General features: G+C 41.6%; 1 protein-coding gene and 1 long non-coding RNA gene across 13 annotated transcripts; one reads left to right on the plus strand and one right to left on the minus strand.

Annotated features, from left to right (window-relative positions):
• Positions 1–15,317: 15,317 nt before the first annotated feature.
• Positions 15,318–16,294, minus strand: LOC110977548 (uncharacterized). Its single transcript, XR_015423392.1, has 2 exons — positions 16,191–16,294; positions 15,318–15,943 (listed from the first exon to the last, which is right to left on the minus strand). It is a non-coding gene; the product is annotated as an uncharacterized LOC110977548 (long non-coding RNA).
• Positions 16,295–16,941: 647 nt separating this feature from the next.
• On the plus strand, positions 16,942–25,439 carry LOC110977544 (uncharacterized). 12 transcript variants are annotated; one of them, XR_015423391.1, is made up of 9 exons: positions 16,945–17,082; positions 17,599–17,861; positions 18,780–18,941; positions 19,090–19,176; positions 19,579–19,658; positions 20,867–20,973; positions 21,710–21,778; positions 22,901–22,994; positions 23,545–25,439. XR_015423391.1 is itself a non-coding variant. In XM_087130078.1 (9 exons), the coding sequence occupies exons 7-9, from the start codon at positions 21,704–21,706 to the stop codon at positions 23,628–23,630; spliced, it is 255 nt and encodes an 84-aa protein (XP_086986204.1). In that variant the 5' UTR covers positions 16,945–17,082; positions 17,599–17,861; positions 18,780–18,941; positions 19,090–19,176; positions 19,579–19,658; positions 20,867–20,973; positions 21,662–21,703; the 3' UTR covers positions 23,631–25,439. The 12 variants fall into 12 exon arrangements, 10 of the variants coding, with proteins under 10 accessions (XP_086986205.1, XP_086986204.1, XP_086986201.1 ...); XM_087130078.1 differs by having other exon boundaries at positions 21,662–21,778; XM_087130075.1 differs by lacking the exon at positions 19,579–19,658 and having other exon boundaries at positions 17,599–17,753; positions 17,824–18,132; positions 21,662–21,778.
• Positions 25,440–26,761: the final 1,322 nt, after the last annotated feature.

A 26,761-nucleotide genomic window follows, 5' to 3' on the forward strand; every position in this document is an offset into this window, starting at 1 on the left:
CTAGCGGAACGTTCCATTCTCTGAATTCGCGCGGGATATGGAGCATCCGCAATTTTCCCAATGGTAGAGGGACTTGGAGTCAACTCCAGCGCAGGCGTCGCAATAAGATTGCACCATCAGCTAATATATTCCTATCTTCACTCTCCTCTGACGTTTTTTTTTACTATTTTGTTTACTCTGTAATAAATTGAAACCTTCTACAGACCTGTTTTTCACTCTCATATTATAAGCAATTCGCTGTCTAATGTAACGGCTATAACACTGGGAATTAAAGAGCGGCGCGGGCAGCGTTGAAGACAACAGCCTCGCTGGCCCTCTGGAAAAATGCAGAGATCAAATTGCGCAGATCAAAACAATTTCAATCTATCACAAATCGTTAATGCTCAATAGTCATTTCCACACGCTTACGAGTGTTTGAACCCCCTAAATTGCCGTCAGCACTGTGCGTTGTCAACAGGATACGCATATTTTTCTACTCATATTTGAGCTCGAATTAATTGGATTGGTAACGTCGAACGGTGTCCAACAGACAGGGGAGCAATACCGTTCTGGCGTTTCATTTCGTTCGCAACTTCTATTCCTGTTCACTTGTGCCAGGATTTTTCGTTAACAGCAATGGACTGAATTTTTAATTGTCTTGTAATGAAAAACATCGGCCAATATTGCCAATGTATGTTTTGTTTTCACCTTTTGCTCGATTATGTAATGCAAATTTATATGAGAAAAGTACCCACAGTAGGGGACAAAACGGGTTCTTACAAGCATATAAATATCAGATATACGGCCGTATGCAAAATTTAGGTTGGAGAAAGACACACAGTAAGAAAGATTTACAATTTAAAGAAGGTGTGCCAACAAAACATTGAACAGAAATACAGGACAACGCAGAAGAAGCGAAGATGTGCTTGAACTAAAATCAGTACGCGTAGGTTGCGGAGAGCGTCCATCTAAATACGGGCGTTTCACAATAGTGCGCCACCAAGAGTTTGCAACGCGTAGGCCAATCACAATGTGAGAAATCCGTCCACCCAGTGCGCGTTTGGAAAGGGTCGACAAATGTCGCGCTTTGTGATTGGCCAACGCGTTGTAACCTCTTGGTGGCGCACTGTTGTGATACGCCCGTATTGCACAGAGTGAGACGCGGCAAACGGATGCGGATGTGGAACGGACCAAATAATAATCTATAAAGGCGACTTTAGCTGCCCGTGAAAGTTTGTTCTTTCCTTGCTCATATTTAATGAAAGAGATTTGCATTTGCTGGTGGGCCTACCATTTGGCATGGGGCGTTTTCTGATAGTATTGCTCTCATTGGTGTGTGCTGATCTTTTTCTCAGCAAGCCATCCGCTGTACTTGAAAATAAGGAATGCAGCCGGCATGCGCTTGAAGGGCAGGCCACTTCTGGGTATATTAATTCTATATCGCTGCATTTGAAGTACCACGCTTCTTTACCACACACCCTCGATTAATGACATCCCTGGAGCCCCAATTAAAACACACGTGTCGGACGGCAAAATGAGAAAAAGAGGGCTGGCACCACACGCCGTAAGACCCGTAAAGAAAAGACCGCCCGTAGCTCCTGCTTGTGTTTGGAATCTAGGCAGCAAGGCAGTCTAGTCGTTTCCCTAGTCCTAGCAATAATCTGTCGGGCGTGTTTCCGCCTTCCAAATGAAGATTTTTTTCCGAACCGAAGCGACCAAACGAATAACCCACTTCCGATGGTAAAAAAGGGGACGACTTCATTACCTAATTTTCTCACGAGGCTTTCACTCGATTCCTAAATCCTGCGACAGGGTTATAGCGAGCTTTTTCAGTGAGCCTTACTGTACCTTTTTTTTAACAAAAAAAACCTTTTTTTGAACTCGGCCTGGAAAAATATCACCGCTACTTTAGCTTGATAGATTGCCGCGATAGAATCACTGTCCAGAATAAATTTGAAGAAGGGCTGTAAATTCAGGCGGAATTATCTGATTTGAGTATTCAGCACTGGGAGTCAAAACACCTGCGGAATATTAACAGCTTTCTCAGAACATCGTGGATTTCTTTTTCCTCTGCGAGAAAAGAAGACGTTTGGAATTTAGCGAGTATTTGTGCAGATTTCAAGTATGCATCTCTCAGGAGATCGTCAAGAAAAATGTATACAAGATCGCGAGTCCTTTCCCCCAAGTTTGACCTTTGTTATTAGCACACACACCACAGACAAAATTTCGGAATTAGTCAGGAAGCAATAGTTAATTGATTTGCTCACCACCTTACTATTTTTATTGTCGAATAACTGTCGATACATTTGTGATCAACTCTGTGAAAATGAGTCTTAAGTCGCCAGAGCCACTTTTTGAGTTTTCATTTGTACTAGAAAGAGCAAATTGAGTTTTTTGTTTTGATGTATCACTCAGTTTGCCATCGTGATGAAAGTGGATACTCCAAGGTGAAAAATGCTGTGGGTTCCTATTAATTTACACTGTACAAAATTATTCTCAAGGACTTTTTACTCCAAAGTGGCACTGGCGACTTAGGACTCATTTTCACAGAGTGGGTCACATTTGAGAGAACGCTGAGAGTCACAAAGTTCATATTGAGACTAAACTGTACTGCTACTAATAAGAATACCGGAAATGGTCCAATGATATTTCTCAGTTGTTTGTTTTGATTAATGCATTTCGTTTCTTGTTGCCTGCATCATACCTACAGTATAGATACTTGTGGTAATTGTTATAGAGAGCTCAAAGTTAGGGTGTTTCTTTTAAAAGTACACGAAAATTAAGAAGGTGAAAATGATCTACTTGAAGTACCCACTTTTCCCATTTATATCACTCGAACCAGGTTTTGTGATATTTTATTGAAGTTAATCAAATTTACATTGTGCAGTGTTTACTGCCAAATATTTTGCTGGCTGCAATAGGCCTAACCTGAATACAAATCAAACAAGTTACAAGATTTGATGTTTTGAGGCTAAAATAATTTATCTCTATGCCTTTGAGAAGGACTCTGTTTAGTTTGAAACGATGGACCCTCGTACTAGTAAAGAGTTCATCAGCTGAAGAAGTACAGAGGTTAGCCACTTATACAAAAATCAATTACCAATTTAAATTACCGTCTCCCAATATGCCAGACTAAAACAATGAATTCAAATTAAAATAAAATGAATTAAATTCCCTCTTATACCTTTAGAGACTGCGAGGTCTTTAAAGGCCACCTTCTGATGATCTTCAAATGAAGTGCCATCTTTGATATTGTTCCCTTATCAGAAAGGGTCGCGCTTGCAGCGTCCCAAATGAAAAGTGAATCCAGCCATAAGCTATATATATCGAGTTGCTATTGGGTATTAAAGTATAAGCGTATATAGTCATCGTCCCACTGGTTCTTCTAATTTTGTATCAGTTCTCGGTGTCGTAACCGGGACTTACCTGGAGAAAGCTAGGGAGCGTTTACAGCGGTAATAATGCATATTATATTCGGTAGCTTGACATTTTCTCGACTCATCAGGGGAACCGATGTAATCACGCCCGAAGCTTAGGCTCCAGCTGCACACTCAAAGTCTGCACTGAACATTAAGAGAGATGAAATAAGCCTATTGATAATTAAAGAGACGAATATACGGGAACTTCACTAATTGGCGTTCAGATGACCCGTACGAAATCGTCAGGGATCGGGAGCGAAATTGGAGGAGTTCATGTCTTGCAGTAAATAGAAAGTTGGATTTAAACTATTGCGCCTTTTTTTACAGTGCCCGAACCATTTACAGCATTAATCCTCAATGAATGCCAATGGAAATAGTTGCCTTCTTGTTTTAATACGGAAGGGTTGGTCTAGAGGCGACTGATTTGAAACGACAGTTGGTAATGGACCTATTCTGGCGGTTAATCTAGATGACGTGGCTTCTTTGCATGACTCGCCTCAAGCAGTCACATTCGCTGCCTTGGTAAAAAGCTCCATGGCCTATTTTGATTTGAGAAATTCTTCTGTCGGCCAGAAACACAATACATGAAGAGCGTACGGTAAAAAGTAATTGCGGCTGGACTATATTAAGATCTATGGAAGTTATCTTCAGGACATTCTTGTAATCGTGCAGCCATCGCGTCTTATGTTAGTACGGCTTTCGTTGCTATCTGAACTGGCAATTGTACATATCTCATTCAACCTCCCTGTAGACTCGGAAACAAGGAACTTAATCTTTGGCAAGGCGAATTTCGACTCAGATATTGAACCAAGCCTTTTCCGTAACAGAACAGTTTTATTTCCAGCTCAGTATCAGCAAGGATACCTCTTGACATATTGACATGGGATATTCTTGACATTGTAGTCTGAACATCCACTTTTTATTCCTGTGAAGTCTGAGCCGAAATGATGAAATAAATTCTTTACAGCTGTACTAAGTAGTATTTCACATTGTCGTTAGAGATTGTACCTGAATCTTGTATCGTGGAACTGAATACATATCAAATCTTGCCAATACTCAGGGTACAAAACATCTTGCTTTGGTATCACCTTTCTATGTGTATAACCCCTTTAAATACGTCACATCAGTCAAAAGCGGATTACTCACGATACAGCCAGGCGTTTTGTGTTATTCTGAGGTCCAGACTCCTTAAAAGCCTTGCGTCAGATGCATATTAACACGGAAACTACTACTCAAACTACGTGTAAGATGTGCAATATCACAGAAAGATTCACAGTTAAAAAGAGGCCTCTTGAAAGGACCTTGAAAAGGACGCTGTAAAGCTTGGTAAAACCCTTATCTTTTGCGCACATTGATTGCAATTTCAGTTGAGGTCAAAAGTTGGTTCCTACACCTGTCACGAAATCGCTGTAAACTTGAACGATGACAAATAACACGTAGAACACTTGGAACAAATTGAGAAAAAAAGTTATGCAAACAAGAAGGACACTGCGTTTAGCACTTCAGAGTTCCGCTTGAGGAAAAAAAATGGCTGGAGAAGAATTTATAAATGTCAGGCCTGTTTTGCAAAATGCCATTAGCGTGTGCCAGTCATGGCTGGCTAAATAATTAAGTGCACTCAATCCTGGAAAGTACTCCTAAACCCTCATGAGCTGATCGAGATGAAGGGGGACAGGATGAGGTTAATTACCGCCGACTGCGTGCCGTGCACGGTCCTCTCCTGTCCTAACCCAGTGGGTCGGTAGCCCCCTCTCTCTCTCCCCCCGCGGGCGAAGAGTTTGCTGCTTCCACGCTATGTCAGCGCTTTCCCTCCCGGAACTGCAGTGTCACCTATTGATTGCGGCGTGTCCGACTGAGACGCTTATGGAGGGAAAAAAATAATGTTGGGTTTTATTTTTGATTTACACCCATGATGCGCCTTTGAACTCACAGAGATGAGCTTATGAGCAGCCATTTTGGCAATCGATTTAAACATCAATCAGCTTTGCTGCATCACGTTCGCTTTAATTAAATAAACGACATGACAAGCTGCCCCCTCTGACAGAGTTCACAGACTTGTGGTTTGCACATGACATCTTTAATGTCAGTGCACTTCCTTTGAGACAACCCGTTCCCCTCCCCCTAAATCAACATCATTTTAAATCACATATTTCTGGTGTCGAATCTCCAATACCATCCATTGCTGGTCGAGCACTTCCGGCAAGATCGAATGCTGAATTGAGCACGCTCGTCAATGCAGGGTTGCATGTCTGTGAGTCACCTGACTTCTTGAAAAAGTGAGACGATTCAATGAGATATCAAGTCTAATCGATATCAATGGAGACTGTAGAAGACATGTATAGCAGTTGTGCATAATCCGACGCGCTCAAGCTGAGGTGTAAATTCAAGGAAAATGTGTCCCCACCGCAAAAAAAGACCAATCTGGCGACGAGGTTGCGCTTACTCGGTCCTTGTCTTATACATTTTGGTAGTGTGAGACTCGAAGACGCTCATTGGCAGCAAACAAAGCAGTCCCTTTGAGATTCAACGTGCCCATGCTCAAACTGACGCAGCGGGGCCGGTGGGACCAGTATGTTTGCCGCGTCTAAGAGAACCAAAGACTCCCATTGGCCAAGCTGAATCAACTCCAACCTCTTCAGTTAGAAACTTTGTGAATCTGCTTAGACTCCTATGGTGAGCAGAGCAGATTCAACAGCGTTTTCAACTTAGTGAGCTCGAATTAAACAGTGTCTTCATTCAAACATAAATAAGATATGATTAATCTCTATGAGTCTTTACGACACTCGAAAGAGAGCCTTATGTCTTAAACATTTTGGTATGTTTTAGGTGTAGTCCCATAGGTACAACAAAGTTGTCTATTGATTTCCTGTAAGATTAGGGTAGAAACCAAACTGGGGGACCCTACATGGATCCTATGTTGAAAAGCACATCGTGTATGAGATTCGTGTTAGGAATATTTCATTAAAGGCGAAGGTTAGTTAGTTAGATAAAAGTTCCAACTACTTGCGTAATGGGTGTTGATCTCAACACCTTCTGGTCTGAAATGGCTTGTCAGCCACGCGGCCAAGACGGTCCAAAGGCGGAGGATGGATGGATGGAGGAATCTTCACAGCTCCTCGGTGGGGGTGTTGTAGTTAATAATAGGATGCCGGACATCGAATATCAATAGGCAGTAATGGACACCTGAGGGCCGTTGTCCATTTCCTGTCTGCCTCCCGATGATCACTTTGGGGTTTAATGATCCCTGGGCTGTTTTTTCACTCCCTGTCTCTCTGTCTCTTTCTCTTTCACAAAGACTGTATGTCGATTAGCAAGGAGGAATGGAGCCAGAGGGTCGAAGGTGGCCGTTGAGATGTCGAAAAGGGCTGTGAAATCGAGGGTTCAGAAGTGGAGAGAAAAAGATGGGAATGGAGAACCCCCCCAAAAGAAAGAAAGAAAAACGACCGCCCAGTCTGGCTTGGAGAAATCATGTCCACATCCATAAATGCGGAAGTGATCTCGCTGCTGCCAGCTTCCAAAAACAGAATCTCCGATTTCAATTATTTCAATTGAATCGGGGAGGGTGTCTCCCCTGGGAAGATTTGGCACCACATGAAAAAAAGATCCAAATTAATAGCGCTGATTTGATTTTGGCTTGCGATTTGGTGTGTCCTCAAGCCAAGATGGGCGGATAGCTAAATCCTTGCATCTTCACTAAGTTCTTGTCTATGCCGTTCGTACTCAGGTTGTGTTACACATAATTCCTCTTGTCAATTAGAATTAGTTGTATCCAAATCTTTCAGCTGAAATGTCCGAGTCAGTTCCCAGTGGAACATTTTGGATTGGTCATGCACGCAGCTAGATCATTTTTTCCCTGAAAATATTATGAAACAAAACGGTGCGGCAATCTTGTCCATTTTTTCCCCTAGTTACTTTCCAAGTTCCAGGTCCTGTAGGTTGGAAATGTAGCCGTAGAAGTCGTACGCTGTCATTTTTTGTAGATCCCTGTAATCTTCCTACAGGCCCCTGCCTGGCATAATGCCAACCTTGCCCATCGGAAGATGGTTAGAGTGAAATAAACACCGGGAAATGCTTCTGTTCTCTTTTTTTTTCACCGTGACAATTCCACCCTCACTCATATTTATTTATGGATGTTCGATCCCTCAGTTTACCTATGCACAACGGAACCATGGCTTCAGCACACCCACTTTCTCCTCGTACCAAGGGGCCGTCCATAAAGTAGTACGCACGAAATGCCAACTTTTTACACACACACCCCCGTACGCACGGTGTATGCAGTGGCTTCAATCCCCCCCTTCCCTTGTACACATACGCCTTCCACATATCTTTTGACTTCCCAAGGTACCTTGCTTTAGTATCATTAAATGTCACCGTACATTGTACAACTACTGCAGTTATTCCTACGTCGCATTCAAATTCTTATATATATATGACCAGAAGCAAGTTTTTATACCGAGATGTCTTTATTAACAGACCTGGAAAATATTTACTTAGCAACTTGACGATGAGTGAAAAAATAAAAACATAATCCCGGTGCCTTTTCCCCTCTTGTGCATGTAGAGGCACATGTACGTTTCCGGAAGATGCTGCCGGTGTTTACCTTTGTCTTTGAATGTCATGACAGTTCTCAGAGGTAAATCGTATAATTGTGCACAGGTTCGCTTCTTAATCTGCGACCGCTGCTTAATCAGTATTGATGCTACTGTATGTGAGTCACGGATATCAAAATGTTCAGCAGGAAGTGCCTGCTATTTCCAACTTGACTATAGCCTCTGTTGGATTCTCAGAATTAAATGCACGACCTTACGAATGCGGGATAATTTCTGTGTATGATGTGCACACGTACACGTGTGCCGTATTAGGTATAGATTACTCAGAGCTGAAAGAATATTTTTGGAGCTTCATTTTGGTAGGTAAACAGTAAGATGCATTTGGGGGATGCTGCTTATTATTATACTAATATTTCTACAAGTTGCCAAAATGAAATCAGATTCAAGGTGTCTTAAGGGAAGAGAAATCTCTGGAATTTTGCTATGAAACTATGCACTGCCGGCTCGGGAACTTTTTTTTACATATAAAGGACAAGTACCGCAGAATTGGCCTGGGGGTCATACAATTAACTAACTTGCCCAGGCCTATACCAAATAGAACTACAACAGGGCAATAAAAGTAGCTATATCAGGGTGCGTGGGGACGTCAACTTGCCTGTCAGGTCTTTGGTTGGCGGAATGAGGAATTGTTTTCTTGAAAAAAAAAAAAAGATAGTCCATTTTTGTTTCATCTGTAGGAGAATTCGTAACCCCCCTCCCCAAAAGTGATGGTACCGTCTCTACTGGTTTGGCGATTTCTTTTTCGAAAATAATATCTTCTGGGGTAACTTACCCCCTCCTCGCCCCCACCTGACACGCCAGGGCCGATTTCTCTCCATTTCGACAACCCTTGAGATAGTCTAGAAATGGGTCAGCTTTAAAGGATAGGTCAACATCAGCGATGACATTTAAGCAGTATAACACAAGAAAACCGATACATTAATTGATTCGTGCGACTCCTCGTTCGGACTAGTGCTTCGGCTTGACCGCTTCCGAGGACGGTTTCACTTTAAACACCATTCTGTCACCCGCCACGAAACCGAGGATGGAGAGACACCCTTAAAAAAGAGGCTGTCGCTCGAGACGAATTTCGACCGGGCAGCGCGGCGGTGTGTCAGCCCGCTCCTGCAGTGCCCGGAGGCGGAATGTTCTCCAACATGTTGGATTTCGGTCATCTTTGAAGTCGGTGATGTCTCATTCAGCATTCATCTGCAGCCCCTCGATTACCCTTCCCGCCATCCGTCAACACCCTTTTATTAATCGGAAGGAAAATTGCTTCATATTTTATCCCCGGTATGTCAACAACTAGTACCCCAACAAGAACTGGCACCGGGCACTCACCACTCGTTTTTTTCCCTTCTTCTTCTTCTTGAAGCGGGGGTGGAGTTGTTTGTTCCCTTGACGTGAGTTTTGAGTTAGCCGTAGGGTCTACACAGATCACTCTGTATGTGGGTTACTGGGACGGCGCTCCTGCCACGGGCTAACCACTATGGACGGGGAGCCCACACTCGTCAAACAAAAACCCACAATAATTGGAATTAAATTTCTATTTTGAAGATAAAAAAAATTAAAATCGTTGCTTATATTTCAAGTTGACAAAAGTGGCCCTTGGGCCTCTTTCGAATTGTATGGGACCTTGAATATGTAGCATAAATGAATTGAAATTAGGCGACTGCTAATGACTTAGTACATTATATTCTGTCAAGCACCATACCTGGCATGGAAATATTCAATAGTTTATTATTACAGGAAGTCCCAACTCCCAACCAAGTCTTAATGCTCCTCACATAGGAAATGGCTAACGAGGAGACGGTCCAATGGATGTTGACAGTTCAGATGCCTACTGTGATTGTCATTGTATACTTTAGAATAGCGACAACACGTATTCTTCGCTATTATTTGAATTGTATTCACCGTGCCCACATTGCCAAGTACAGTGTAAAATGGTTGGGTATGTTTCAGTCTACTAAACGAATGTCTGTCCAGTGTTTACATAGAAAACGATCCAACCAGTCAACTTACCAGCAATCAAAATGACATGCACAGAAGAGGTCAAAAATTGAGCTTGTGTAATGTTCTAAGGAGGATTATGTGGTGTGATCTGCGAAAACCATTGCGGTGAGCATTGTCATTTTGGTGCATAAATATATCAGACCACAAGAGTGTGTCCACATTAATTTGAAGTTGATATGCACCTAAATGACAATGTTCACCATGTGAAGGGTTTCGCAGATCACATCACATATCAGAAGGTATGTTCTGAATCAATAATGGTATTTTTTAAAGAGAAATGATCCGGTCCTCCCTCAAAATCAACTCAGGTATAGAGGTCGTGTGTCTATCAGCATGATATGATCTCTGACGGTCTCGGGACGCCTGGTCCTCCGATTCGGGTTGCAGACCCAGTATAGCCCTGTGGGAGCGTATCCGGGGGGGGCAGGGGGCACTTGCCCCTCCCCCGACGGATTTTTTCCCTTTTTTTCATTTTATTTATTTATCATTTTTTGTTAATTTATGTACCCAATATTAGCACCAAATCCCTAAGAAAACAACACCATGAAATAAACGCTAGAATTTCATTATCGTGAATAAGGTTTTGGTGATTTTTTCTCTCCCAACATCATGTCAAATAAGCCCGAAGCTGTGTTCGCTTTTGAATTAGCCCCCCCCCCACACACACACACACCAAAAGCTGGAAACTCTACTGCCCGGGAGCTAATCTTAATCAACCGTGTCAATCCCCACCTTCGCGGGGGAGAGCATTTCTGGGTTAATCCGAATATCAGAGGCCTCCCCAACGGATGGGTCTGCCTCCCCGGACACAGACTTCCTTCCCAAGACAAGACAGCTCACTTTAGGAAACCACCAGATGGTGACATGAACTAAGAGAAGCAACGCTGCCATTGCAAACATTTTATCACAATGCTCCTTAAAACCAATAAGAGATAAAAAAAAATAAATAAATAATAAATAAAACAAAATTAAAATAGACTACACACTGCTAAACTTTAATTAAGGCTGTAAAGAATGCCAAATTGTAAGCAGAATGTGGCATCCAAGATCAGGAATAATCTTTTAGCATAAAAAGAGACAGTAGAAACCTCTGGCCAACTTCTTTTCCTTCCAAGCACGAAAGTAGGGTAGGGTTGATATATTTCCTGGTTATCATTCAACACTCGAATAAATTCTTTTCAAAAATGGAGAATGTTTCTCTTATATGCAACGGAAAATTTTTAATGGAATTCTTGAAATAAAAGACTTACTATACTAAAGACTTTGTACTGTCGCTCAGAAAAGATAGAGTCCTTCCTTTTTATGCTATAAGGTTGTACCGGCCAAGATACTGTAGTCGTAATTTTCATACAAACAAAACCAATCTCTTGATTTCGCATGTGACATTCAAAAAGCTTTCTGGAATATTTACGGATAGATCTAAATGCATTTTTTTTTGCCTAGCCAACCCTGCGGATTTGAAAAAAGGCTTATAGTGTCCTCTGCAAATGCGTTCCTTCTGACCGACTGTTTGTTTTTTCCCTCGTTTCTCTCGGTCCTGGGAAATCAGACGTTAGTTTCCTCTTAACCGTGATAGGAAATGATGATAAAAATTATATTACTACACAATGCCTGCGGCCATTTTGTGGGAAATCGAGTGTTGGGGATGTTGTAAGTGTTGTTGATAGCATCCGACGAGTTTATCGCTGCAGCAGCGACCGAAGGACAGAGGCGACAGTCGGAATTGGCCTGGGACGGGCCGGATGATGACCGACTGGAGCCGGCTGGGGAGATGTTATCCACTCCGGCAGAGCATTTGTAGCCTCGGCAGAGAATTTCCCTAGGGTGAACATTTTCGCGTGGCTTGGACTCTGAACAGATTTATGATATTCACAGGCGTCTCGGGGTGGGGCGCGCAAGGGGAACTTGGCCCCTTGGAAAGAAATTAGAATTAAAAAGGTAGGAATAAAAAGGGGGGTTATGACATAAGGAAGGGGAAGAAAATCGCCAATTTTCTTTGAAATACCCTTGAGTTGACCCCTGTTGATGAGTGCTTCCCCAAAGCCTGGAATAGCCCTGTAGAAGCCATGATGTTTATATAGGTTTCGATTCTGTGGCGCACCAGCGATATGCCGTGGGGGCTTGGACTGGAATTTACCCCCAAATGCTCATATCACTCGAGTTCCCCTCCCTGGTCGCTCCACTATAGAGACTGGAATGTACAGATGTATACACTGCAAAAGCTGGGGTGTTGAATTTAACACCCATGGTGTTATCAGAGGACTGTACCAACACTTTTCACTTGAGTTAAAAATTTGGGTGTTACTTGGTGTTAGGCCTACTCTTAACACCCTCCAGTGCTCTGTAACGCTTACCGGTCTGCAAGTAATACTAGCGGTGTTAAAGTATCACCCTATGGTGTGGTCATCTGATAACACCCAAAACTGTTGATTTTAACACCAGAGTTTTTATAGTGTAAGAGCAAGTAATAAAGAAAGTTGTGTAGTGTATCTTCGATTTTTCAAAGAGTAAACAGAAATGAACTCTTGGGGGAGGGGGGTTCAAGCCCCCATGGGGCCCCTCCGGGTGCACCACTGTTTCGAGCTTCTTCGTTTTGCATTAAAATGCCCTGATTATTGAGTGAAATTTGCCATCCAGCATTCCAGTATTTGAATGTCGGCTTATGCTGATAGTAATGTTCACGCCAAATGCACGCTCACGTCACCACAGGACGAGTCTGCAGGTTCAAGTTAACCTCTTGAGACTCCGCTGGTTTGCGATTAAGTATTGACTGACGGGTTATACTGAGATAACCGAGTTCACGTTATACCTGAATCTTCACTTTCTTTAATTGACGGTGCTGATAACAAATTTATATCGTCACTGTACCCAACGATTTTGTATTAAAGATTATTGTTTTCGTCATAAACATGTATAATCAGGCCAACATAATAAAATGAACACAGTGGTAAGTTTAAAAGCAATCAATTTTCTTACTGATAAATCCCAGAAAACTTAGTGGTCAATTTCTCCGTAAAAATTCAAAGACCGCACTGAGATTTGAAGGTCTTGAACTGCTTCTACTTATAACGAAATTACCTCAGATACCAAAATAAGAAAAGAATAACAATGTAATGTACTAGTCCACTATCTCAAACTGCCAAAACTGTTTAAGGAAGTAATTGGTATCTCGTTCAAAGCAGCGGCTAAAGGCCTGTCCGTGGAACTGCTTCCAGCTATGTACAGAGGCTCCGAGAAAACACGAAGAAAGTTGGTGAAAAAATTCCAATATAGTGCACGCTGTTCTCACCACTTATGTTTCTAAATTCAGGTCAAGTAAATCCCCCTTGAGGAAGAAATCTCAAAATTGTTGGCTGTCGATAGTTTAACTTACATTGAAAAATAGCTGCCATTGTTTTCATCGTTACCACTTGGTAAAATACCGACACATTAAACTTGAACGCTTTAATTCGTCAAACCAGAAAATGAAATTAGGATATGAAAGCCCACGATCTCAAGTCGTAACTAAACATTTGCGGATACAGCTGTTCTAGTGACTTTTTATAGACTTAATTAATGGCGGCCATATGAGCATTATATTCGCCCGCGTCGGTTAATTCCCGTCTACAACCCTGCAGCTATAAAATATGCACGAGAGCAGTCCGTACCTCGGCGGTTTACCGACAGCTGTTTTCTGCCACGAAAACAGGACCAACATGTCAACCACTTGCAGAGTCTGGAATTGAGTCTAAAAAATGAAGTAAGCTGACACAGTGACTGAATTGTGACCCAGCAGAAAATGTCTGCTTTGTCTGTAAAAAAAAAAAAGGAAAGAAAGAAACCAGCATCTCTAAGGTGAATTGGTTTCAGTTATGGATATCTGATACTGGCAATCATAACAAAACCAAGTAGAGACATGCGACGATTACAGAGTGGCCTTTTTAGCTCGAGGTCGCCTGTACGATTGCACTTGACGTGGGAAGAGTCGTCTGTGAAGTTCTTGCCCCGCGATTGTGCCTCGTGATGCAAAGGATCATTCCAGTTCAATTTACCTGTAATAACAGCCAGACATGGTGAAAAAAAGACTCGAATAACCCCGTTGCGATAAACCTAATCACTGGAGTCTGCTGTCGGCAATTCGATTCCATTTTCAGCGTGCCAGATGGTACATCATTTTTTAACATTAAAGCTGCAGTCACTTTCGGTAGCTCTCCTGCCGGATCCGTTCGTTACAATTCCCGCCCCGCAGAGGGTAGTTGATCCAGGTCGTGGATAAAATGATGATGTTGTTGTTGTTGTTGTTGTTGTTGTTGTTGTTGTTGTTGGTGTGGTGGTTGTTGTTGTTGTTGTTGTTGTTGTTGTTGTTGTTGTTGTTGTTGTTGTTGTTGTTGTTGTTGTTGTTGTTGTTGTTGTTGTTGTTGTTGTTGTTGTTGTTGTTGTTGTTGATTGGCTAGTCTACCTATCTTTCTTTCTAATGATCTATCTATGAATTGGTCGACCGATTGATAGATTTCATTTTTGATTGATTGTTCAGTCGATCGATGGACTGAGCTGGACTGAACCAATCCGAAAAAGTCTTGCCAGAATATTAGAAAATGTAGATCGTAAATACTCCATAATTTTAGCTAAAAATGGATCCCAACTGAGGGTGCAATTTCTGGAAAACCTTGGCCGCCAGTACAAAATGGCGATCAGTGTCTAAAGAAATAAGGGAAGGTCTCCATCACTGAATCTCTCAGGAGCTACGAAACAGTCGCCTGACCGCGAGTGGCCATTGTGATATTTATCTTATATAGGAGGCGCACTTGTGTGGAACCTGGCTAAATCATGGTCCACACCCTGAGCTAGCAGGCAGATTGTTTTTTGATTGACTGTCCTCGTCAAGAACATGCGGAATGATTCGAGGTGACCGGTCCAGATAAAGCTTATATATTAAATTTGTGGATCGAGACACCAATTAAGAGTTGCAGGTCTCATTGGATTTTTTCCTTAGTTGTTTATCTGCATGTCCGTATACGTTTCGTTGTTGGTAATAACCTTCTTTGGTATCGCCATTTTCTTGAAAATCAGCACAGTGTCCACGTCGGCTTTTCTTCATCGTCCGTAAAATGTGTATTCCCCAACATGAATTATTAAAAATGTTGAAATTAAACTTTTTATATTTACCTGGACGATATGTGGCTTTCTGCCATAGTAATAGTGCATTTAATATCTTTCATTAATATTGCACTTTATTACATAACAACCTGAAACTTGATTATGTAATTACATCCTTACACCCACAACTTAATTCATTTGTTTACCAGATAAATACAAAACATTCTGTGGATGGATCACATTTGATTCAACTGGTTTATTCTCAAAGCTTTTCTAAAGCAAAACTGGGAAAAGGAATTAACTACTCGCCAAGCTGAGAGCGATCGGAAACAAGTGAACAGACTGCAACATATTGGGCTTTGCATGTTCTTTTTTCCATACCCGCATGTATACCTTGTTATTGTTTGCTTTTAATTTGCGATCAGAGGCACACCTCAATCTCGTCTACCCACAAAGTGAAATAAACTATACATGTATTGCCCGCTTCAATGTTGAGCCCTCCCAGACACGCTAAACAAGAACCCTATTTTAACATCTATAAACAACCACCCAAACAATTATAATTGCCGCCGGTTATAAACAAGGATTTGATAGGAAAATTCTTCGGTACTAATTTGAAAGAACGCTATAACACTTACATCAGTGGTATTGACTGATGAACAACAGTGCTAGTAGGTTGACGTTATAGCGACCCCCAAAAAATTTGAAAATATACAAATTTTTACTGCTTGCTTGGGAGCAATGTGCTGAAGAACTGAATAACTGTTTAGTTGATTGCCTTGTTATTTGTTGAACGATGCTCCCGTCTTTACACATTCTTCACTTGGACTGATCCAGTGGCCGTATCCAGCGGGGAAGGGGCTTCCCCTAACGAATTTTAATACACAAAATACTTCATAGGTGAGTAGAAAAGAAACGGTAATCGGTGTATTTATCAGATCCAAGAAAACACCACCAGTAAAAGCAAGGAAGATTTTTTTCATCCCCAACATCATGTTGAATCAGCCCCAAGCCGCATACGCTTTCGAATTCGCCCCCCCCCCCCACACCAAAACCTGGGTGCGCTGCTGGATTGATCATAAATTATCTTGGACCCTTGAAGACATCCCCTCACCTGTACTACTGATCATCGCCTTGTCTGGTGCAAACTTTGTGTTGTTTTTATAAATCGCTGAGGCCGCGAGGCAATCTGTCCCGAGCTGAACTGCACCTCCAATCGGCGAAAGAAAGACAGGTGGTTACTAGTCTGGTTCCCTGCCCAAAGATTCCCTGACTACTCTTGATAAAAAATCTTTGGTCAGGTACTGTAGGTATCACTGGTAGTAGAGATCAGTGGTATCGGTAGGTATCGTCCACGGATATGATGTGAATAGATATGACCTAAGGGTCTGGGGTCACAAGTCGAGCCCGGGTGTTTTCGATTTCACAGTGCATCGCCAGTCGTCAGGTCCTGCTGACTCTTCCTAGATTCTTCTCTGAGGAGATTACTGAGGCGACCTTCGACTTCAATGTAAAATCAAAAACTGTAGATCATAGATTTAACAGCTGCCATTAGGATACGAGAGTTTACGTTCAACAGTTCGCCTACCCACCATCCGAACATGCCGAATATAGACTTGACGACTTCGGAATATTTCGGCTATTTCCGGAAAACTGGAGCAATTCCTCATTAACCGGTCACGTGGACATTGGGCGATACTGGACCGTTGATTCGTAGAGTAGACCATAATACAGTGCATGCCGGACTGAATTAGTTAGCGCGTCATTTTCGAACTTGGAACGCTGCATCCAGATGGAATGAACGTGGATTTTTCCGCGTTCTTTCAGAACTGAATCTGCTTGCCCTGACGAAGGTACTCAGTTACCGAAAGCTCGGCAATCACATATTTCAATTCAGAGCACTGATTTTATCGATAAATTCTTGTCAACATCACAACACGTGAGTGCGGTGGTACACGTGATACTGACTAGTGTCAGGAATCGCTGGCATACGTACGTGATATGGTGTAAGTATAATGTATTTTGCGTTTATTATTCCACACTTAACAGAAATAAAATTCATAGGCCTAGTCCTTGAGACTACGGGGGAAGGATAAGACCATGTTGAGACTAATCCTAGGACTAGTAGGAGTTGGCCTAGCATGGGACTAGGACGGAGTAGGATCAACACTGGGCATGCCTACAGTACATTTACATGGCCCATTTCTGTGAAAATGACGTGAGTAACTTGCCAACTTAGGCCCTACATGACTTAGATCTTGCAAATTGTTTATCCCTCTCAAGCAAGTCGTTGGATTTGATGATGTGCACATGTGCAGCTGTAACACTAGGCCATCGCATATGACATAAGCCGGACAAGGTCAAAAATAATTTTTTTCTGAGCACTAGCCCATCTTCATTTGGTATGCTGTGCATATTTGAATTTTTGAAATGATATTTGACATGACTGCATCAGGATGATGTAGATTAGTTAATAATAGTCTGAGTAACTTAGACTCTACGAATTGCCTTTTTGTTTAAAGATTCGGAAATGGTCCAGCAAAACATGGCAATGTAAACACACTGTATACTCATCAGTGTGAAGTGGCCAACTTGGTCTGGAATCAACTCGCTCCGAGTCAACTCCGTCTCAGGTCAACTTGGTCCCATGTCAACTTGGTCTCATCAACTCTTGAAGGCAGGCACTTGGCTGCAGCATGAATAAAAATCTTGGTCCCAAGTCAACTTGGTCTCGTCAACCCTGGAAGGCAGGCACTTGGCTGCAGCATGAATAAAAATCTTCCAAGCAAGTTTTGACACACTTCAGCATACCTGTATTAAAGTACACATATTTCACTTCCAGAATTCTAAAATTGCATGTACTGTTCATGTAAATTTACTGACATGTGCATGAGATGCCTGGCCTTGTAATTTGGGAAGGCCAGGCACTTGGATGCATCATTAATTACCTCAGATGAGAAGGCAAAAGTCAGTTTCGTGCAAGTGTGGCAGAATTTGTCTGCAGTGGGAAAACGGCAACAAAAAAGACAACATTTTTTCCTCCAAACGAGGAAAAGGCAAGTTTTCTGCAATTAGTAACCTAGGGGATAGTTTACCCCTGTAAGTAGTGAAAACACCGGTGCAATTTCAGCTCATAAAATCAAGCAGATGTTTAGTTATGCCCCCGGATATCCCGGATAACGTTTTTCAAAAGAAACCCCTATGAATTGGAACAGGGCCCAGTATATGATGGGGGAGTATACGTCTGGCCCCGTTTATGGGTCTACCTTTCAATAGGTCTACATCCATGATCATGTAGGCCTACGTAGGCCTACATCATACATGACAAAAATGTTGAGTTCACACGCTTGCTACTGTCACTGTGTACTGTACTGAGTTCCAAAACCTTTCCAATTACATCAATCATGTTCTGTATGTAGGTCTATTGACCTGATTTCCATTTTTATTATTTTTCTGAAGTGCAACATGAACCCTTTGAAAATGTACCCACGGTGAAGAAAGTAACTACTAACGATTAAACGTTATGCCTACTTTTCTGAAAATAAGTTTGTACATGTATGTATATTTAGGGGTAATACTAGAATTTATTAACTTTGAAGAACTTCTTATGTGGGATTTTCAGAGATTTGTTCAAGTGTGCCACAAATAGGGAACAGTCAGCTGAATTTGTGCCAATTTCTGGATGCCGTCATTTTTTTTTCAGCAAAGAGGTTTGGCAGGGATGCATGAGGAAAGCCAAGGAAACGTGGACTAGTGGACTATACCTCCGTATACATTGCCCTACTCCTAAACTAGAAACAAGTGGAGGAAGGCTTAAACATTGGAATAAAGCTCCCCGGCCGTGAACGGTATCAACCACATACAGGTATTTCTCAATTGCCTTTTTGATTAATTCACCCAGCAGTTTATCATGTTCAATTTGCCCAAATGGCGAATTCCTGACCATCATGCCTGTTGTTGAATTATTTGTCATCTCGATACCATAATTTTGTTTTAACTGTGATTTTCTCAAGATCTTCACTGGCAGTGAACATGTGCAACTCCAGACACCAGCAGATGTGGTGATCTCTGAGGACGCTAATTACTGCACACCACATTAGGTACGTTCAACTAGCATCTGTCATGTGCTAACCTTACATACCTAGTGTGGACAAATGAACAAAAGATGTCCAAATGATGCAGGAAAGGAAGACGTTCTGTGGACTTACACATGTCCACAGGACATTTCCCCTTCTCTGAAAAAGAAGTTTAGAGGTATTTTGGGGTTGGGGTCATCATCGTAAAAGGAAGAGGAATAGTCAAGGAAACCTTGTACAAAAAGCCAGCTGAAAATCGTCTTCCCAGTTCAAGAAAACAAGTATTTTCACTGGGTTTTCTTAACAGCACGAAAAGAAAGGAATGTCCACACTAAGTATGTAAGGTAAGTGTGTGTGTGTTTGAATGAATCTATATGTATTTGTAACTGTTGGATACTTGCCGCCTCTCACAATCCACCCTTTCAGCTCATTATGTTGTATCTAAAGTGCGCCCTCAAGTGTTCAAGCTGTAAGCTTAAAAACTTCCAAGATGGTGAATAAATCAGGTGAGATGGTTCTATTCCTTTGTCACTGAACCCACTCAATATCTCTCAGTAACATAAGAGTAGCTCCCCTTAGGCTTTCATGCCTATAAAAGTATGTAGTATGCCAGTGCAGTCATTGCAAAAGTTTAGGACCACTCGTACAAAGTGCATCAACCTGAAGAACAACCAAACTTAAACCAATCAATCATGGCAACTTACATTTATTTTCAGTGTGTAACCTTTGTGTCTTGGTTAAAGAGCTATTTGACTACAAGTCCATGATTTGAAATGTTAAAAGTCTGTTCAGTGTGCCCTCCTTTTTCTCTGATTTCTTTGTTTTTACCCATGCTGCCTTAGACAAAATATCATACAAGACCTGCCTTTGTAAAAAACATTCATTCCAGTGGGTATACAGATATATCACCACTATGGTGATGTTATTCAATTATTCAATGAGACAATGTAATGCAGGCCCAGTGACAGAAATAACAGTAAAATTCCTGGTGGTCTTACACTTTTTGCAAATGACTGAAGTTTAAAGTTCCCCTTCCTTGCATTCAATTTGGCCACATACGTGTAGTGTGGCCATGATACTCAGTGAAGCAGATCAGCAGAGACAAGTCAACTTACATGTCATGTATTGTTCCACATAACTGGAGTGTGGTTTGCTGCTTGAGTCCTGTCTGCTAGAGTCAGTGATGGAAGTCTGAGTGTACATGTACATGTATTCTTGTAAGTTCTGTTTGACACACTGCGCTGCTGAATGCTTAAAAAGCCGGGTTATTTTGGACCATGTGACTTGTCACAGCTGGCACTGTGACTTGGCCGTCCCATGCTTCATTTTGTAAAAATTAGGTGCACTTAATCCAACATATTGTTATGTTATGATGGTCATTTGCAGTTTAAGACCACACCCACTGTATGTGCCAGCCCGCCTACATGTACAATACATTGAGCACTGCAGTGGACGAGTATAAAGTTTGGGCTGGTCTGTGATTCCACAGCCCCTAGCTCTTTTTTGGTTAAACTTTAGTTCATCGTGGTTTTCAAGTCGTATTGAATTTTTCAGTTTGGTCATTTTTTTAAGGGTTGATAAGTGTTTTTGGTTTTGATACTTACATGTAGAATTGGTATGTGAGTCCCTATTGATTCAGTTCCCAGCAACTTTGCCATTGAAGATTCTTCATAGTTTGAGTTTCCCTTATTGTGATAGCTTGCTATTTTTCAAGGTCTGCCTTGTTATCGAATGCACCCTACCGGTATATGCCTGCATTGCATTGGCACATTTTGATGCTGGACTCCACACCTGCATACACATCTGGCAGCTGGCAATCAGGTAAGAGATGACTGGACCACGGAGACATGTAAACTTAGTCTGGATATGACATCATGCTCATGCACACATATATGTAATTGACACCTGCTACCCCTTCTGATTTAATTGCAATTTCGGCAGCTGTGGTGGCTTCACCATCCACCCATGAAGGGGGAAAAAAAGAGGGGAAGAAAATTGTTGAAGGGGGAGGGGGCTGCGTGGGGTAGAAAGCGATGGAAGGTGTTACGTCACTGTGTGTGGGAGGGGGAGATAACCTTTCCCCTCCCCTATAGGGTCAGGAAGATCAGACATAAATTAAATAATGTATCTGCTTCAGCTAAAAATCTGTCCTTATTTAAAATAAAGTTGAAGTTGCTACTTGGTGCAGCCATCAAAAAAATGTACGGTTCTGTGTTAATTTCTGTTTAAGAGAACTAAATTAAATTAAAATTAAAGAGACCGCCGGATGTTATACACTTTGTAGACATGATAACACATGTTTTGTGGCTGAGAACGTAACCGATTGTAAACCTTTCCTCCAAAATTTGCCGATGAAAGCCACAATTTGGAACTTTTGAACATTTTTTTGCAGCTCCTTAAAAATAACAAGAAGAAAATGAATATCTGTCTTGTGAATTGTAAAAAGAAACTTTTTTATTATAAATGGGTGAATAAATTTAATCGTTTTATGATTATTTTAATTTCACAGATCAAGCCCCTTATTGTCATAATATCTGCTCTTGGAACATCGATGAAGGTCCAAGCAAGACGGTCGGATTGTGGAATCAAAGCGAGGGCCAGCAGTCTGCAACCTTTAGAAGAGGAGGTGAAAACTGCATGTATTACTTCGCAAATACTGACCTTGACCCTGACCCCGCCAGATGCAGCATTCTGCAGCAGATGTAAAAGTCTAATGCACTATAGCCGTGTTCCTCTTTGACTTTTTCTTCTGCGGGTACGTGGAAACTTACTGCGACATTCCTTCATGTCAATCTACTGCACATTCCCACATGGAGTTTTTTAACCGTAACAGAATGTTTATTCGCTGTGTTAGGCCTTATAAAACCAGCTAATTACATTGCCTTTGCCGTACAAATCATGATGAAATCAGCAAAATCTGACAAAAACAAAGATAAAATCAGACGAATTTGGCCACTTTTGCCACAAAGATGCCAAACTCGAACAGGAAAAGCCCCTTTCGCAATGTATGTATAGCTTTATCTGGGCACGCCTCACTGTGTGTGTGTGGCATGCAGCTGTACTGTACGCATGGAGCTGGAGGCTGGGAACAGTACTACCATTTTCTCTGTGAAGGCAGTAGTCTGGTTCGTATGTTTAGCATGGTCACGGTCAATCTACGTTGAAAGGGAACTGTTCCATTGGTCCATTGGACTTTTTGCGCCCCTGCCAACTTACCATGGCTGCGCGGAAAGCTTCCACGACCCTTTTCGGCCTGTTAGTTTTACATGGCGATCTTAGTTGACAGGGACGTTAGTTTACCATGTGTTCTCATTGGATTTAAGTTTGTAATTCTACAGGAAAGTCTTGGTAAGTTAACCAAAAAAGTCCAATAGGAACACAGCTTTTGATGCACTTGGCAATCAACAGCAGCCAAACAAACTGGCCATGTTGAGACAATGGGAGCTAGTCTCATTGAACAGTGCCACTGTTGGATCTTGTGGTGGCTGGCAACCACAGACTCCTAGGCTGTTTGGCCTTGGGGAGAGTTGACCTGTAGGATCTTGTTACGCAGGGCAAGCAAATGACCTTGACAAATGATGCAGACTGATGTGTCTGGCAGGGTTTCTAGCCAAACAACCCTGAACAGTTAGAGTTATATATTGTGCTTGTTTTGATTATGAAAAAGGCTTTGGAATCATTCATATCAATTGACAGAAATGAGGCCTGTCTATTTCTCCAGTCCAGTTGACTTTTTCTTTATTGTTAGGGCAATTGTGTGCAAGAGGATGGAAGCAGAGATGGTAGTGAGAGTGGAAGAAACGTGCTGTCCATCCAGGAGAAGTCTGTCTTCTGCAGTGACTGTAAGTTGTCTTTATAAGTATTGAAGATGATGTTGAGGCCATACATTGATGTCACAGAGAGATGCACAAAGTAATGTCAAGGCAATATTGAAGATTTCAAATACAGACACTCAAGCCAATTAGGGTCCTAAGATATTACCTGAACCAAATCACTTTGAGGTTTAACAACTTAACAATCACCATTGTGCAGTTAATTGTGTGTGTTCATTTGACCCTAAAAGAACCAGAGAGTAGATCTGCCCCCTCAAGATTTTGATATCGCCACAGTACTGTAGTCAAGCCTTCAGGAGTTTTACTTTCTCTTTTTTGGTCTTTTTGACACCAATTCCGTGAAAATCGCACATGTATCTTTCTCGTTACAAGCACCCTTTTTCCTGAAAGAAAAAGCAAAAAAAGGCTGGTCCGAGCCAATTTGGCTTATCAGGCCGGTGTTTATTGTGGTTTCCTTGGCATGAAAGGACCAAGAATATTTCTTTTTCCCCCTGGATGGGATGCCAATCAATCACAGGCTGCTTCCCCAGCTAATGCTGCTACCCATTTATACTCCTAGGTGGAGAGAGGCAAGCAGGGGTGAAGTGGCTTGCCAAGGGCCACAGCATACTGCCAGCAGCCGGATTCGAACCTCCAACCCTGTGATTGGAAGCCACAGACCCTAAGCACTTGGCCACATGAAAGAGGTCAACCATACTTTTCCCTTTTTTTAACGAGCCAAGCCTTTAGTTTCATGTAGCAGCTTTTTACAGTCACTTTGACGGAAGTTCTGTGAAAATCACACATACTGTTCTCATGCGGCACCTACTTTCCCGAAACAGGTCACCAAAAAAAAATGTACCTGCACTTTCAACTGTTGTGCTGAGTGCACACAGTGGCTGGTATGCTTGTAATCTTCAACTTCAACCGTATCAACTATAAGTTGTATGTCAGATTGATTTGAAACTCCACATCTGTATTGATAAGGAGTGGTTTACATGCACGCTGAGTGTTGAAAAAAAATGGGCTTGGGACGGCCAAGATGTCGACTGTGAGATGGTGCCAAATAGCCTGCCACTTTCAAGGTTAACACTGGAATAAAATTGACAGAACTTGATGACATTGCTTGGTTTCTCCTAGCAATCCTGGCAGGAGGAATTTCCACTGTGTTGGCTGCATCAGAGGCTCTGCTGTAAAAAGCTCACCAACCATAGAGGGCGCTATTACCTTTCCATGAAGCCTACTACATCACACAATGGTAATGGAAAGAGGAAACAAAGAACTGAATGCTGCCTGAATTACATCAAAGCAGTAGCGCCTCCACTCATCCAGAAAAGCTGACAGATTTTTATGTTTATTGCAAGAAACCGAAAATTGTGAAATAAAATGCAGAGGACCTGACGTTTCAATCCTAGCACAATCTTTCTCAAGTTTCAACCAACACAAATTTTTGGTGACATGTACATGATATAAAACTGAAGTTTAAATATCAAAAGGTTTGCAAATATATGTTTGACCTAAAATATACTGAAATACGTGCAAGGTGTGAATATTTTGTGAATTCTCGGTCATTTAACATATTCAAATACTATTAGTATTTAAATACATGCAAATGTCTCTCTGCCCTCTGACCTTTTTTAAACTTGCGCAATCCTAACCTATAAATATAAGTTCCGAAACAAATTCTGTTAAGAGGTCTGTGGCCTGGTGGTTAGTGAGCTGGCTGCCAGGCCAGGGGATCCCGGTTCGAATCCCGGGGTCCCCGGAAAAGGAGGTTTTTTTTTTTTTTTTTTTTTTTTTTACTAAGTTTTTTAACAAAATTGTGCATGCCCACCTGGGATTGAACCCAGGTCCTTGTGCATTGCAGTTAGTGTCCTTAACCGCTATGCCACGGCACTTTCTTGAAGAAATGTGCTCGTTTCTAAATGTTAAACCTTCCATTGTTTGGACTTAGAATATTTTTCAGCCAAACTGTGTACTGGGGATAGGCAAGGGTGGAAGGCCTAGGGGCTGGAAGTCTGAGAGCTGATAGGAAGGGTAGAGTGGATGGCTGAGGGCTTGGGACTATCAGTATTAGAGCTCTGAGGATCCCATGGGGTTGAAGGACATAGCTTCTTAATGTTCCATATTGCTATTGGGTTTATTGTAGCTCATATAAGATTGAGACTAAAAGGCTCCAAGAGGGAACTTTATATAAGGAGCTAGGAAGATGTTTAAGACTGGAAGGGCTGCCATGTAGGATGAGGCTGTAATGTAAAATCTAAAGATGGAAACAGATGTACCTTAAACTCTGGCAGTGTAAAATGGTCCAGATTAGGAGAAGGGTGAAGTGGCAAAGTACTACAGTTTTACAAACAAATATACATGTACAAACAAGTTGTTCTGTTAGTTTCAATAAATGAGCATTTATTTCACTTGCAAATAGAAATTAACTGGTTATAGCAATAAATGGTGATTGTTTTACATACACACAAAGCATTTTCGCAAGGTAATATTTTCAAATGAATCAAATTTCATGTCAGTGCTAAACTGTTTAGTGAAAAATTTGGGAAACACAATTGGTAAAAATTTAAACGTGATGGCCGCAAAAACTAGTTTTACGGCTAAAAAAAAAAGAAAACTGTTTAAATTAAATATTTCTTTCGTGCTCTGAGTAAGGCCCTTAGAGTGTTTTCAAAAATTACATTTTTGCAGTAATGACCTTTCAGCACTGAGCCAACAATTTGCGACTTGCATTTTTGTGATGATTTAAAGTGACAGACATTAAAATGTGCATTAATAGGAGTCAATGCGTTACGATGAAAAGAAATTAAAGGCAAACAATAGTCTTTCTTCACAAGCAAACTGACCGATTGCCTATTCAATTTTCAGAGTACCTCTTAAGTCATAAATAATGTGGATGTAAGTACAGTACAATGCCACTATACTGAACAATATGGTACACGGAACATGCCTCTTGGCTCCCAAATTTTCTGTGCACTTTTACTGACAGCGACTCGAAAGTTAAAATGTCAATAAACTCTGAAATTGGAACAGCCATGTTATGGGCCACATAGCAAAACAAGCAGCCGCACAAGAGAATCTGTTTACACAAATGTAACAACTGACATTTCAACATAGGAAATAGCACCCTCTCTATTTTGGTAAACAGCGCCCTCTTTTTTCTGCAAATAGCGCCCTCTTTTGCCAGGACTTTTTCCCCTCTTTTTTTTTAATGGAAAACGGAACATTTTGATTTTTAGGCATATGAAAATGTGATAATTGGAACAGTACCACTGACACTGCAATAGTTGGGGAGGTATGCTACACCAAGCATTGCGTATGGACCCTGCCCTGTTCATTATAGCAGCATTGTACTGTATACCAATATACACTACTCAAATATTTAAAGGATCAGACATTTGTCTTTGAAAATTTTAGCCAGGTGTGTACCCCACTGACTTCACTTATTGTACACTGAAGCCCATGTTCATGCTTGGTTGAGCACCGTAGAGTGTGAGATGCAATTGGTGAGTCGTGCTTCAGAATCAAGTTAGCTAGAAGGGTCAAAAGCATTGCGGGGTGATGTGTATTGCTTGGGTTTTGCACAACTTAAAAATGGCCACCTTCACTCTCTTTGCGCACAAATTAAGGATGGGATGACTCTGAGGCAAGGGAGTAAGAGACTGGGAGTGTCTTAGAGAGTTGGGGGGGGGTTACAATGACATGAATGAGACTGGCCAGTGCTATACAACCCTATCGTGGTAAAATAACGTACACGTATGTGTCTCACCTCAGGACATTTTGAGAAAAAGTGA

Source organism: Acanthaster planci, linkage group LG19 (genome assembly GCF_054643075.1).
Source record: "Acanthaster planci isolate LZ-2023a linkage group LG19, COTS_SCS, whole genome shotgun sequence".
Classification (NCBI taxonomy): Eukaryota; Metazoa; Echinodermata; class Asteroidea; order Valvatida; family Acanthasteridae; genus Acanthaster; species Acanthaster planci.

Bases quoted from the DNA above. Each gene is read 5' to 3' on its own strand.
- LOC110977544 (XM_087130071.1), top strand. From the start codon at position 22,222: ATGGAGCTGGAGGCTGGGAACAGTACTACCATTTTCTCTGTGAAGGCA. The intron at 22,420-22,900 runs TGGCGATCTTAG...CTTTATTGTTAG, and splicing joins TTCGGCCTGTTAGTTTTACA to GGCAATTGTGTGCAAGAGGA. The intron at 22,995-23,544 runs GTAAGTTGTCTT...TTATACTCCTAG, and splicing joins GTCTGTCTTCTGCAGTGACT to GTGGAGAGAGGCAAGCAGGG.